General features: G+C 40.8%; 2 protein-coding genes across 2 annotated transcripts in view; one reads left to right on the top strand and one right to left on the bottom strand.

Moving 5' to 3' along the window:
• Positions 1–56: 56 nt before the first annotated feature.
• On the bottom strand, positions 57–9,854 carry GLRX2 (glutaredoxin 2). Its single transcript, XM_054072434.1, has 4 exons — positions 9,691–9,854; positions 9,315–9,390; positions 7,842–8,018; positions 57–7,307 (listed from the first exon to the last, which is right to left on the bottom strand). The coding sequence occupies exons 1-4, from the start codon at positions 9,816–9,818 to the stop codon at positions 7,188–7,190; spliced, it is 501 nt and encodes a 166-aa protein (XP_053928409.1). The 5' UTR covers positions 9,819–9,854; the 3' UTR covers positions 57–7,187.
• Positions 9,855–11,924: 2,070 nt separating this feature from the next.
• Positions 11,925–15,255, top strand: part of CDC73 (cell division cycle 73) — a 108,235-nt gene continuing 104,904 nt past the window's right edge. The window contains exon 1 of the mRNA XM_054072489.1: positions 11,925–12,132. Coding sequence (XP_053928464.1) covers positions 12,002–12,132 — 131 coding nt within the window. The 5' untranslated portion in view covers positions 11,925–12,001. The remainder of the gene's footprint in view (positions 12,133–15,255) is intronic.

Raw genomic sequence — 15,255 nt, 5'->3', positions numbered from 1 at the left:
CGTTGCTGTGGAAAAGCTTGTTTGCAAGAATAAATTGATGATAAATAGGATGGAGCAGGAAAAAATGGGTTTAGTATTCCTAATAATATTAGCTTAACAGCAACTTTGTTGAAAGGGATTTTTCTTTGAGCTTTTTTAAATGTTTATATTTTATACAAATTACTAATTTTTGCCAGTTTGCATTGTTACACTTCAAACCTACAAGAGAAGTATTTTCTGGCACATGTGAGACCACGTGACTGTGATGCAGTGTAAAAGTTATTCAGTGAAATTTTATACTGATAACGATGAAGGTTGGAGAGCTCATGCTAATCTTTTTAAAGACAGATTATCATATGGGTTTTCAGGAATAAAGTGTAATTCTCTTTATCTAAATTGAGGGGCAGTTTCTGTACAATCAGTTTCAGTAGCACTGTTTTAGAATTAATATCCTTTACAGGAAGTTCTAAACCCTCTTTTTTTACTAGAAAAAGATATTAGAAATGGCTAGGTCTGTGTTACAACTTCAGGAAGCATCAACACCCTTTCTGTGAGGAAGACCAACAAGTGTGTGTATTTTGGCCTGCTCTAGAATGCTGAGTGGTAACAAAGCAGAATCAAACATTTTCATTTTTTTCGAATGTATTCAATAGTATAGAAACGATCTTCCTAACAGGAGCGTATTTCATTTTTAAAGATCTTTTTGTAGATTAACGTTACTTCTGATTTCTTAAATTAATTCAAGCTAACGGTTTTCAAAACTACCTCTGGTTTATAGTGACCAATTCTTAAAACTTTTATGAAATGTACAGTTGCCTCCTACATGTTCTCAAAATCTTGTTTAGGAAGTGATAGAAACTGGATTTTATTTTTTTTTTTTTTAAATTCAGTCTTATATTAAGAGTGTGAGTAAGGAGAAAGCTAGGGAATATCTTATCGCTTTGGAACAGGAATTGGTAGCAATTCATATGTATATCTATTTAATTCTGTGTGGTTTTATATACTTGTGTATAGGGGGGAAGTTAACAGATCTCTTTAGTAGATCACAATCTTAGGAGATGAGAGGTTTTTTAGTGATGCTTTTACAACTTCCCTTGAGACATATTTATGTCAGCTTCTTTTATGTTAATTCTGACTGTTTTAAACAGCGTATTTGAAGTTAGAAAATAATAAGGATTTATAAAAATAACTCAGTTGTGGTAAATGACATGTAAGACTGTGTATTGCCTAAACCCCAAGCATTTAAGTGTAAAAATCAAGTTCATATTACACTTTTGATACTTAACAACACTTTACATTATGCTTCATACATACTGATTATAAATTCAGAGCTTGCATTCCACAGATGGAGGTCTCCCTTGGTGCTAAAATGTTAACTTATATGTTACTGAAGGTATTCTGCTATGACCTTAGACTTTACCATAATGAATAAATCAAAACTGTGAGGGAAGTCTTTTCTGATATTAAAACCATGGCGTAAATGGTATGAATGTTACCTTCAGTGGGCACGAATGTAGTACTTCTTAATTAACGCTGCTCGTATGATACAGGTCTGGTAGAATGCTTGAAGAATACAGGACTAGCACCACCTTGTCAGGTGACATCTGGAAAAAAAAACCAAGTGTTCCTATGAAAGCTGAGACATAGCACTTTGGCGTGAAAAAGAAAATTAGCCATTTCTTATGAAAACTTTCTTACCACTTTTAGACTCCTTTCTAAATAAGCACTGTGAATATGGGGAGTAAAGTAATTTGCTCAATACCAGTTAATAAGTATTTCAAATAAATGCACTCATGTTTTGCAGTTGTTTTTTGGTAGTAATGTGGTTTAAATTACACAGGAGTCAAACATCTGAGTAGGTGTTTCATTCTAGGCTACAGATGTTGAAAATAACTGATAGATAAGTATCTTTTACAAGTACTTTTTCTTATTTTAAGTAGTATTTGTGAAGTAATAGGAAATATTTTTTACTAAATATAAAATGAAAACTTAAACAGGTATTTCAAGTAACCTTGTGCAGCTAATTGCACAAATGTACTGCAAGTAAAAAAGATTAGACTAGTTACTAACAGACTGAATGAATGGTTATAGTAGTGTTGCATCTTTGAAAGCAGTCCAGTTTAAAATACAGTTCCTTGAACTAGAGTGTAAGTGAAGGTGAACTTTTCAGTAGAACTTATAGAAAATGTAGTTCCCTGTATCTATTGACACTGTGTAGCCATGCACCATGTTAAAGATAGTCATCCATGCTGGAGTACATAACATACTCCTAAATACTGTATCTTAGTACTAAATAATCTTGTTAGAAATAGAATATGCTGAGTGGGTTGGTTATCCCATGTACGATTAGCACCAGTGAAATCATGTTGTCATCTACTCCTCCTTTAAGGGTTTGAGAGACAGGAAACTGCAGTAAATGCTGAGAGCTGAAACTTTATAGTGTGTTGATCCTTGTTTCTACTGTTTTCAGTCTGGTTTTGTCATTATCTTGCAGTAAGTGGCATAGAAGAATGATGATGTGTATTCTTTTTCCATAGACCAGATCTATCATCTGAACATATATTGAATTTTAGGGGACAGCATTTGCTGTAACATAAATTTGCCCTGATTTTAATCTCCACTTAACTAAACTGATAATTTCCAAACCAATATCTGGACATGTAAAGAGGCAATAATTACTGTAATGATAAAAAAAAAATAGTGGGCTGAGACAAAGTTGCTAAGCTTAAACATTAGTTCAATATGCAATAAATAACCTACCCTTTAATCAAAGAGGAGACACTGACTTTATCAAGTTAATAGTGTGTTGGAGGAACACTTTGACTAACAAAATAAAAATGGGGCTATAATTGTGTGCTGCAGTTTACTGGCAAAAATTGGACAGGAACAAGTTTAAAAATAGTTGATTTTATTCAAAATATTTAGTAAAAAAGGTCTAAATATAGAGTGCAGCTGTACACTGGGTGAATGCAGGGTTCCTGTCATCTAAAGTATTAACATGAATTCAGTTTGACTGCCATTTTACTGTGATCCCTTTAACAGTTCTTAAATATTGGACTATTGTGTCTAAGACTATAATGTTCAGGGACTTTAGCTTTAAGAAAGAAGAAAAGGATGTAATGGTTGGAAGCACAGCGGAGGTAAAACATTCTTCTGTCATGAATGGCTCCAAGGAAGGTCAAGTTTCTTCATGGAAGGGACACAATCAAAAATGTGGAGAGGGCAGAAGGCACACAAGATTTCTTAAAAACCCTGTGATGCATACATGAGCATTGTCTAATTAATTGCATAAAGACAGTAATAATTTTGCCAAGAAATAGAATTTTGTGTCAGGAATTTTAGATCTCTAGCGAGGAGGAGGAGAGTTTGGGATGCTTGTAGAGTTAGATTACAGGCAAAAATCTGGGGTCTTTACTAACAATCCTATATGTTTATAAAAGAGATGTTTTGAAGGAAGCGTAGATCTGAGTTCAGCAGGACCAGTCTAAGTGCTCACTGTAACTGGCCCTAAAAGATCTTGCTGCATAGAACCACTGTTAAATCATTAGGTGTTTTTCTTTCATTATTGTTTAGTTGTGGCCCATAAAGGGGTATGGCCTTGAAAGGCTATTCAAGGAGGTATATATTCTTTGCTTGAAAAATACATTTCCAGAAATGCTGGTGTATTTTAATAATGGTTCTGTCTGTAAAAACACTAGGAAAATATTTTTCTCTGTTGCAAAAAGCCATGCTGCTTAATCAGGTACCTAACTCACAGGCATCACACCAGAAGCATTAGTATCGGTTCCATATATTGTTCCCTGTATTACCTTTTGCTTTGCCCTTTCTTTTCCCTCGCATTGTTGGCTTTTTCTGCTTTTCCATCTCCTTGTTGTCTTCGGCCTATACTTTTTCTTTTCATATACAAGCTCTTGTCTATTCCTTTTCTTTGCTTCTGTTCTTATGCCTTCTTGCTGTCATTGAGCATGCTAGCTTAGCTTAGTAACTTACACTAGTACTGTTGTCATAGTATTTATCTTAATTTAAAAACTGGGATAGTTTTTTTCCTTTTCTTTGATTATATAAAATATTTAATTTGCTGTATCCATCAGATTTTTTGGTAAAACTTTGTATCAGGATCAGTGACAGAAGGATACTTTGTATATTTACAAAAATCCAACATCTGCCTGTGAATGGCTTTTTTTAAAACAAAGTAACCGCTTAAAATTGGCTTTCTGAATTTAAAGCCTTTTTCTAGAATTAGTTTAGTGGGTTGGAGCTTTCCATTCTGTTCAATATTATGAAGCTGCTGCTATATGCAGAATTAAGAAAACATTTAAATTAATATTCTGGATAAATGGGTAGCTTCTTCATGGTATTAATTAGAGACAATATTCAAAGAATAGGATGTAGAAGTAAACCTAAGCAAAGAATAATTTGTCTTGCTTGCGCTTTCAATAGGTCTTTTTTAAGCATTTCATCAGTTTACAGGTCTTTTTGGCTACTTGCAGTGCTTCACAGTGGACAGATGGGCTGCAAGTAAGCTGGTGTAATGACTTGCTGGAATGGCGTAGATTTCGTCTTACAGTGATACAGTGTAATGCGCAACATTGCTGAGTCAGAGTTATGGGGAAAAGAAAAACCACTAGGACAGTGTATTGTATGTGCTGCTCTGAAAGCTAAGATTTAAGATTAGCTAATTTCAGCAGAAGGATGTGCTTACATTTGGATTTATAATGTTGATACTGTAAAGTGTGGTTTCTTTAGGTATTCCTGCATTTGAATTTAAGTTTAAATTTATATATTTGCATATATACATGTGGTATGGTGAGAAATTTTACAAGTGCTTCATTAACAATTAATTAATATAAATAGCTGTTTTCTTAGAGTTACATAGAGTTAAGCACAACTAGTTACAAATATGGCTCTTCTGTTACATTCTCCTATAAAAGTGCAGTTCTGCTCATTGAATATAATTCTGCACAGAGGCAACAGATGGGTGCATTCACAGCTCTGTCTGCTTAAATAACTTGATGTTTGTTTCCAGCTTCTCACACTTCTTTAAGCTGGACGAGCAGGTATGTCTTAAGTATAGAATCTTCTAGTGGATAATTTTGAACATTCAAATCCCAGGGTAAGCATTATTTTAAGATAAAGAGCTTTGTCCTAGAGACAATGCTAAGCAAAAAATGTGACAATTTTTAATGACTTCTTTTGAGTCCCATCTTTTTTTTTTTTTCTTGAGTAGAACCACACTTTGACTGCCCTGTCATGTTTAAAGACTTTAGCATAGCATGAATTTGTATCATCCAATAATGAAGGCACTGTCTTGCTGCAACTTTTTATGAAACGATACAAAACTAATGACAAACTGTTTGGATGGGGAACCTTAATATGGTTAAAAAGAAATATAATTAACCCTTTGAGTGCCTTAAGACATACCTTCTTTAATAAATGGGCACTCACTTGGATCTGCAGGCATACAGCATATTTTCTCAGCTGTTGGAGTAAAATATTGCCTTAAGTGACACTGCCCTAGGATTTCTGAAACTTAGAACTCAAAGGGTTATTTTAGAATACTGTTTTGGAACTTTTTTTTTTTAAACGGGGAACAAAATGAAAAGTTCTTTGAAAAATTCCTTTGCATGCTATTGTAACTATTTTTACATTATGAATTTATCATCTTTCAGGTGCAAAATTATCGTTAATTTTCTGAGAAAACATACGTGGCCTAAGAATTCTGCACAGAGAAAAAGAATACTTGGTTACCACTGTATGTGCAAAATAGATTTATTAAATATAAATTTAGGTAGAGATACACATTCATGTGTTTACCTTAATGAGTGTATCCTTTTAAATAGAATTTGAATAAGGCAGTGAAACCACCAGAATACAGTAAATGGCAATAATAAAAATATAATGAGGTCACTGTGTTTAATTAGCTCATTACGTGTTAAAGGTGCACAGTGCAGGCAACTGTATACTAAAGACTTGCTACAAATGATATGGTTTAAACTTATTTCAAACTCGTATCACAAAAATGAATCTGTAAATTGAAATGATACTTCTATAGTCCTGGTTAAGTGGAGATAAGATAGAAGGGATGCTTTTCTTCTGGGGGGACAGGACGGGGGGGGGGGGGGAAGTAGTTTAGGGGCACACAGTGCTGAAAGCAATGGCAATAACAGGAGTCTTATTCACAAGAAGTAAGTAAAAATTCATGGACTAATGTTTTTATTGTAACCTGTACACCTTTAATAGTGTAATGGTCCCTTTTACCGAAGAATGGGATATAGTTTTCTACTTGGAAATGAACTTTCTTGAAGTAACCAAGAGTCTTGGCATTGCCTGGTCTGTCTTTGGATGTACATTGTACTTAAACTATTGAATTGTAGACGTTTCTTTTAGACATTTAACTGCAAGATAAAATTGCTGGTAAACTGCTTTCAGACGGTAGATTTCAAATGCTAAATAAACTCTATGCATATTAGACCCATTTTAATTCGTCTCTAGTTTCATAAGCATTGGATTGATCATAATATAGTTTGTAGCCTCACACATCAGGGACAGTGAAGCGTCTGGCTCCCCCAACAGGATATTCCTGAATGACACTGTACAGACTGATAATGTCATAGTGCAGAGCACAGATGGAAGCAATTACCTACCCCTAAAGCTGCTTTATTTCAATTTTTGTAGCACCTGGACATACAATTAGGTAGCCAGGTCATCAGACACCAAAATGTAAGAGGTAGACACACTTGCATCACTATGAACTTGTTTTGCCTCCTACTTTCTTCATGAGTACAGTCTGATGTTCAGAGTAGACTTAAATTTAAAGGAAACATTAAACTGATCATTTATTTTAACTATTGGACCAAAGCTAGAAAGCAAACTAATTTGTAGAGGAAAAAAAAACCAAAACCAACAGGATTATTTTGGTACAATCTGTACGTCTCCAAAGCACAGTATCAGGATGTAATTGCAATAAAATGATGTTGCTATCTCATGCTTAGAGCCCGAAGTTACATAATGTTTCGTATCACTCTCTTTGTCGTGGTAAAGCTAAGGCAAGGACACCAAGCCCATAAAGCCTGTGTTGAAGAATAATCCATGATTCATAAATCCATGAGTTGAAGTTGTTGAGTCCAGCTGACGCAGTGTCTCTACTCTGCTAACTTGTCTGAAATTCTGCTTATAGAGAGGAAAACAATGCTAAGGCAGACAGCTGTTCAGGCATTTCTTTTCACTTGACACTGATGAACTAATGGAAGCAGTTTGCCTTCCTCGTGAAGCCGTTTAGTATCTGTAGCACCTCCAACAAATGTCCCATTGACAAACACTCTTGGGACCTATCAAGAAAATGCAAATAGCATGTTACTTCTTGGAAAAAGATAAAAATCTAAGCATGCCCATATGGACTGTAGTATACACAAGAGTTATGTTCTTAGTAATGTTACTGTACAACTCCTAGGTTTCCATAATATTTACAGAGATGGGAAACTTTGCCCCTCAGAAGTAGGGTAAAGCCACAGTATGGGAGATTTTAATAAATTAAAATAATTGAATCAAGTGAGATGATATAAAATAAGGAAGTTAGAAGATAAGTGTTAAACACAGTGGATTAAGTATACATAAAAAATGAAAACTGACTTTGGTACTTCAATTGTCTTAGTTGGCAGTAGGGAAAAAGATCACCTAAAAGGGACAGCTGGAGGGTCTTAAGAGGAAAAGACAGTACAGAATCCTTCTTTAATCCTTATCTTTAATTTATGAGCTTGTAACCCAAGTTCACTTGTCTCAAAAAAATTAAGAACATGATATGGTCATAATCCAGGAGGAACGTGTATGGTGTCAGCAAGTTCTTACTAAGGAAATACACTTACTGTTCTGCCACCAGTCATCTGTTCCAGAACGTCTTGGAACTGGCTGCCATTTGTGTTCATGTCTAGTTCTACAGCTGTATAATTTACATGCATGTCCTCAAAAAGTTTTTTTGCCATTTTGCAGTAGAAGCATGTTGTTTTAGAGAAAATCACCACACAGTTGTCTGAAATAATCTCCTGTATGTTCAAAAGAATGTTCAAGTCAGTGTGCCTTGTTTTTAACTCGGTGTATTTTAACAGTATTGAACAGTCACTCTGTGAAAGGTTTTTTAGGTGATTTTAACAGGGGCAATTGAGAAATTCCCCACTACAGCAATGGCTGGCTACTTCTGACAAATCTTCTAAAACACTGTACTTTATTCTCAGTTTTTAAAGGTAAAGTGAAAAGCTAGTTTTGCTTCTAAATTTTCTCTACTTCTAATCTAGAGCCACAAGAATCATAACGCAAGGGATGAACTACTTTTCTTTAAAACAAGGAGCAGAACAGTGGATTTGATCAAGGCACCTGTCAAGAAGATACCATTAGCAGTATAGTGGGTGCAAAACATATCCATCCACATTGCTTCCCGCATGACTACTAGGGAAGTCAGACTCTAGACCTCAAGAAGTGCAGTTGCCCTTGGCCAGATCACAAAGAGCATCTGCACACAACTGCAGTAGGCAGCAACCCACAACTTCAGCAGACTCAAGTACTAAATGAAAAAGACCACCTCCACCTGCTTCATTTAGTAAACTCTGTGCTCAAGTCTTTGAGTAGAATACCCGGAATCTATTAAAACTTCACAGTATCTAACTTTCAGGAATGCTATGATCTTCTACTGGGTGCAGAGAAACCAAGGAAAGTTGGCATTAACTGTCTCTACCAGAATTACAGCTGTTACCTGTGAAGCTGTGTATGACCTGTGGTGAGCAGAATGATCGTGGAGCACGTGGTATGACCAGCAAGCCATGGTGCCAGCCCAGAACCAACTTTTGGTCTACAGTCACAGACCTCCTACAGTCTGCCAAACAAGCTGCATCTCCTAGAATTATTTAGCACCCCTTTCCCTGTCTGCAAGGCAAATGGGATATACAAGTAGAGTGACAAAAAGGGTTAAAGGAATACCTCTATTACTTTACTGTAAATTCAAGGTGACTTGAGGCTGTCACTCCATATCAGTAAATTTACTGTAAGAACCAACATTTTATATATTTACTTTACTTGGTAACTTTACAAGGTTTAGTTCCTACTAATGATAGCAGTACTGGGTTTGAGCAAAAGTCTGAAAAAACCAAAATTGATGCAGCCGAGGATCATCAGGATCCAGGGCACTGGATAAACAATGCTGCCAGTGCTACTTAATAAAGGTAAGAATCGAGGTCAACATACAGAACTATTTACAACGTTTCTTGGCATAACTCAGAAAAGCTTTTAAGTAACCGGGGCTTTTAGAAATACTGAAAAAAAAGGAATAATTGCATTCATAATGTTACCTGTATTTGATTGGCAGCAGCATCATTAGACAGTCCTAAAGGGGTGGGCAAGCTGTTCCCCATACTAAAACTAAAACTAAAAGAAAAAAATAATCAGATATTTGAGCTTTCAAAACAAACAACGCATTTTCACAAGTTGGAGGCTGGCTTCGCGCTGTTCTGTTTAAACGTTTAAGGCGATTTCTCCATGGGCCGTAGGTTCCCCTCGGCGGCGCTGCGTGCAATTGCACCGGTTCTTAGGCCTGCGGGAAGCCGAGGCACACGGGACGGGAGTTGCTACGCATACAAGCGCCAAACCTAACACCGGTCCGTACTCGAGGGCCCGGGCAGAACCGACCGAGTTTGTTTCCACCAAGGAAAGGGGCGGCCCCGGCACCTGCTGCTCCAGTTCTCCCAGGGTGGGAAGGCGGAAAGCGCGTCCCGTCCCCTCGGCCCAGGCCCAAGGTGCGAGCGCAGCGCGACCAATAACACCGCCACCTCGCGCCGCGCGCCCCGCAGAGCCATGGCACCGGAAGGGGCGGGGCATCCCACAGCGCCGCGCCTCCGGAAGGGTGCTCTCTTCGCCTTCCCGCTCGGGGCGGCGGTGGCAGGGTGTTCTCCTGAGCGTAACCCACGCTGGAATGGCCGTGTAGGGGCCGTAAAGAGGCTGGGAGGCGCCCCTGCCAGAGGGACGGCGCTTGGGAGCGGGGCCGGCTTTCCCGGAGCGATGGCGGGAGGGGAGGGGCGGGGCGGGGTTTCTGCCTGTGATGGTTCGGCCGTGTCAAGGGTGAAACTCATCCTCAGCCTTTGACAAGCTTCTGTTGTCCGGCTTTCTTCACGCTTCTCTCCTGCGTTGCAGTGGTGGGAATGGTCAGAGTTCACTTGTGGAACAGGCGCGTTCCCAGGTGGGAAACCCTGCAGGGGAGGGTAACTCGCTCGTCCTGCTGTCTGGGAGGTGATGCTTGCAGTGTGTTTGGCTAATCCAGTAGTATCTGGAACACTCCTAATGACTCCTGGAAAATTCCGTGTCTCTTCCTGTAGGACTGTGGAGTTTTGCTGTACATGGGTGCTATTCCTGGATCACTGCTCAGGTACACATGGTCTTGGCAGAGCGCACCTGTGGAAGATCCTCTGAGCCTCCCCACCGGGGTCTAGACAGAAATTTCAGGGCTGCAGAGCCTTCTCTACCCCTTCTCTGTGGAGTTTCACAGATTTATGCTCCAGATCACTGTTCAGCTGTCGCTCCTGTATCCTAAAATACAGTGCAAGGAAATAAACAAATGTTCTCCCATATATAAAAGTGAGTGTTTTGTGTTCAGACATGGTTTATCTTGTTGTTCTTATAAGACTTGAGCAATTTTTCTTGATGTTCTTAATAAGCTTACCTGTGGTTCAAATTTGTCAAACCTTTCTTTGCAAATTAATTCTGATTTAATGTAAAAAAATCAGTGTGGCCTGTGAGACTACAGCTCTGTGAAACTGGTCACAAACCACAACTGAATCATTGTACCTGTGTGATGCACTTCAATTTCGCTGCAGGGTAATGTGCCTTCTCATTGTAGGTAATGATTTTCTTGCCTAATCTGTGGTACAACTGATAAACTCTCAGGTATCTAATGACATGTGAAAACAGTTTCTCTGACATCTCTTATCCAACATTGAATTCGTGGTAAAAATAACGATTAATTATCTCACTATGGTGCCCGAGGCAAACCACGGAAACTATTTTGTAAACTGCCATTTAAAACCTCTAATGAAGGCATCCTTGAATGGAGAAGTAAACGGGAACGATGATGTTTTCTTGAAATGTGGAAATGGGTTTCTGAGCATCTGTGTGCTGCGGCTGTGTCGGTTGCTGCTCCCCGAGGAACCGGCTGCGGTGGGACTGAGGCTGCGGCTGCTTGTGCTGTAACACACCGAGTCCGTGTCTTGCTGAAGGAAGGCTCTGTAGCCCGGCAGAAGCACGGGGCAGTCTGCTCCGGAGGTGACACTGGAGCAGCGAGGCAGTGGCAGTTTGGATGAGGGGCCCCGACCGGCGGGGAGCATTTCGAGCTCCAAGGAGATGTTATAGCGACCTTGTAGTACCTGAAAGGGAAATCGATGGAGGGACTATTCTTACAGGCTTGTAGTGATAGGATGAGGGATATAAACTGGAGAGGGGCAGATTTAGACTAGATATTAGGAAGAATTTCTTTACCATGAGAGTGGTGAGACAGTGGAACAGGCTGCCAAAGGAGGTTGTGGCTGCCCCATCCCTGGAGGTGTTCAAGGCCAGGATGGATGGGCCTTGGGCAGCCTGATCTAGTGGGATGTTCCCGTCCATGGCAGGAGAACAGGTGTTGGAACTGGATGATCTTTAAGGTCCCTTTCAACCCAAACTGTTCTATGATTCTAGTCGTTCCATGAGCTCCAGTGATCACTCCGCGGAATTGCATCCTGCTAATCCGCGATGCTTTTGTCTCCGAAGTGCATAAACGCGCCCCCGCGACAGGCGAAGCGAACCCCCGCCAACTGCCGTGCACGCGCCACGGGTGCCTCGGGGCGGGGCCGCCCCGCCCATAGCAACGGCTGCGGCTCCGCCCCCCGGGCTGTGGCGGCGCGGGCGCTCAGGCGCTGACGCGGGCAGCCCCGGGCCTGGCGCGGGGGCCTGGCGCGGCCGGCGGCGGGGCCGGGCCGGCGCGGCGCGGAGCGGCGGCTCCGGGGCGAAGATGGCGGACGTGCTGAGCGTGCTGCGGCAGTACAACACGCAGAAGAAGGAGATCGTGGTGAAGGGCGACGAGGTGATCTTCGGCGAGTTCTCCTGGCCCAAGAACGTCAAGACCAACTATGTCATCTGGGGGTGAGCGTCGGGGCGGGCGCGGGGCGAAGTTGCTCCTAAGTTGCGGGGGAGCCGGCGGAGCGGGCCGCGTCTCCAGTCCCCGCTCGCTCCCTCGCGCCCCGGCAGCGCGGCTGGGCGGGGAGCTCGGGCCCCTTGGGGAGGCGGTGGGGCTGGGGCGAGGCCCGTCCGTGGGACCCGGCGGTGGCCGCGGGGCCGCGTCCCGTATGCTGCAGTGAGGTGGCAGGAGGCGCCTTCCCCGAGGTGTTCCGTGTTTCCTGCGGAGAACCGTCGTTCGATGCTCGCTGTCTCGGTTGATGCGCCTGGAGCTTTGTCCCGGAGTGGGGAAGTCGGCGGGGCCCGAGCGGCCGCTGCCCCCCGTTCTCCCGGAGCCCCGCGGGGCTGACCCCCCCTCAGGTGTCGCGGCCCGGCTCAGCGCAGGCTCCCTCCCGGTTCCCGTAGTAACAAACAAGCAGAGATGGCTTTTCTGTTGCTTAAATGGTGATTTTAGATAAAAATATTATTTTTAGAAAACTTCCGGAAAATGAGGATTTGTACCTGTTGAATTTTCTGGTACTTGTGAATTTATTGTTCACAGTGCAAGGGGGTTCTTCGATCTCACTACCTCCGAATTTAGCACCTACTTGCTTTTAACGACCTAACTAGAAGAATTTCAACGACTCTTTTTCAACCCAAGAGAAAATAATGGTTACTGTTAAATATCGGATAGTGAACGTCTTAGGTACTGATCAAAAAGAGGGCATTATCCTGTGATGTTGGAAAAACAGAACCTGCAAACTTCTCAAAAAACCATTCTAGTTCAGTCTGTGACCAGGGATTTTTATTTTTTTTGTTTGTTTGTTTCATCTTAATGATTATGATATGGATGTTAGTATTGAGTCAGTATCCTGACTTCTAGTTTGAGAGAGGAAATAAAACTGTTTATGATGACTTATAGACAGGGCTTTTTTTTTTTAACTGATTTTACTTTGCACTCCATTTGAAACTAGAAATGTGCAATTTCATTATCTATTTCAAGTTTTCAGAAACTCCTCTGGGATTTATTTGCACTTCGTGGCTGAGTGAGGGATACTGGTAGCTAGACCGAAGAGGGAGTAAAATATTTGCATAAGTAGTTAACTTAAAATTCTTGAAAAGTCTTGGTTCTATTTTGCTGAACTGTGTAGACACTGGGAGTGGTTTCCTTGCTACAGGCTGCTTTTCCCAAGCAGTGACAAGTAATAGTTAACTAGACAGAGAAGTTTCATTGCTCTTTTGTAGGGAACAGAGAAGCTGATATGCCAGCCAAACTCTATTGCTGCTTAGGAGAGTTTGAATTAGGCCTAGAAATTGTTAACAAGAGACAAGATGACAACAACTGGAGAGAAAAACTTTTCTTCTTTATATTAAGGCAGGTTTATCTTCATGGTCAAGAGGAGCTGTGGGTGAGCCAAGGATAGTCTGCTCAGAACAGAAGCGGTAATCTCATAATAGCTCTCTATCTCCTTGCCTTGTGTGATAGTTGTCTTCAAGAATTTTGGGAAGTTTTGTTTGAAGTTAGGTAGTAAAACTTGGTTCGGACCAGAAGCTTTTGAGCTTTTGGTGGGATCACACTGCTGTGAACTTAAGTTTTTTGTGAACCATTGTGGAACAGTGTGTGTTTAATCTATAAATTGAAGACACTGTAATAATGACACCAGTTCTGCAAGCCATGCTCAACAGCTTTGACACCACAGTTTAGGAGCTCTTAATTGACGTAATTGCAGACTCATGCAGTGAATTATAATGAACGCTTTGAAAAACTTTTAAGATTTGTGGGTTTTATTTTACGTTCGAGTTGCTCAGCAAGATCCAAACTGTGCTTGTGTGGAGTGGCTGTAATTGACTTAATCTTTCACGCAGCAAATCTTGATTTCTGTTTTAGGTGTCCACAACACAGTTACTGTAATTGCGTCTATGCTATCAGTCTGGAGAGAGTAATGCAAGTCCAAACAGCAGTGGTGGCAATCAGTCCCTACTAGAATTAGAAGTAGTCCCACTTGACATTTAACACTGTGGCTCCTTGGGCAGCTAAACTGGCAGCAGTCAGCAGTGCTGCCCTGTGCTGATTTCTGTATATGCTGGCACAAGTGTCAGCCAAACCATGAACTTGTCTGAGGAACGGAGCCAGGTTAAAAGTAACCTGCGTGGGGGAAGCAGAAGTTCATTTCAATCCAAGTTACCTTCCATGTAATTATTATATTGCTGGCCCATGAAGAAGGCTAGATGGTCTAAGATGAGGTGTTTTCTGTGCTTTGTTCTAATGGCTGATTTGTGGCTCCTGAAGAGTGATTATAGACTTTGTTTCAAAACTGGAGGAAGGAATCAGTCTCACAGAGAAACTCATTTGCTTTGTTTACCCAGCAGAGGGGCTTGTGTGTACAGGCGAGCAGGTTTTAAACAGTGAGCAGCTGGTCATGGGTACTGTAATTTGTGTGATACTCTGCATGCTTAGTCTTGTATGTTTTAAAGATTACTGCTTTCTTTTGTGCGTGAGACACTGGCCTTTAGTACCTCTATAACAATTCATGCTTTGAGAGATGAAAGGGGAAATAAAGCAGTTAAAAATGAATAAAATCCTGATACCCACAGGTTGAGGGTAAGTGGGTGAGCACCTTATCAAAGATAGCAATGAAAGGGTAAAATACTCAAACAATTTCATGCTGAGGAATACAGTTCTATTCACCGCAGTTGTGAAGTCAACTTTTGACTGCTTAACAGTTGAAGGACACAGTGTCTCTTTTCTTTCCTCTTCAGCAACACAACCTACATGCACCCTCCATCCCCTCCTCTGTGTACACTCAAGGTTTGAAAGGAAGGAACAGTGATAGAAAGATCCCTTGTTCTACTGTTCTGATATATTGTATTACTCCTCTCCACATGAATAAAGACATTTTCTCAGGCATCGCTGTGAAAGTAATGTTTTCAACCTTACTTCTAATAGTGAGTTCTGAACAGATTATTGGACACTTCAATCTAGGTAATTTCAGAAAAGTAATGTCAAGAAAAGCTGTAGTGGCATTTTATCTCCAGTATGAGGAAGACATATTTACACTTCTATTGCATTTAGTAGATGATTGTGTAGCTCCTTCAGGTTAAAGAATGTTA

This window comes from Cuculus canorus, chromosome 8 (assembly GCF_017976375.1).
Source record: "Cuculus canorus isolate bCucCan1 chromosome 8, bCucCan1.pri, whole genome shotgun sequence".
NCBI classification, from domain to species: Eukaryota; Metazoa; Chordata; class Aves; order Cuculiformes; family Cuculidae; genus Cuculus; species Cuculus canorus.
The sequence above is the reverse complement of the archived record's forward strand: the minus strand, read 5'-3'. Positions and strand labels throughout refer to the sequence as shown.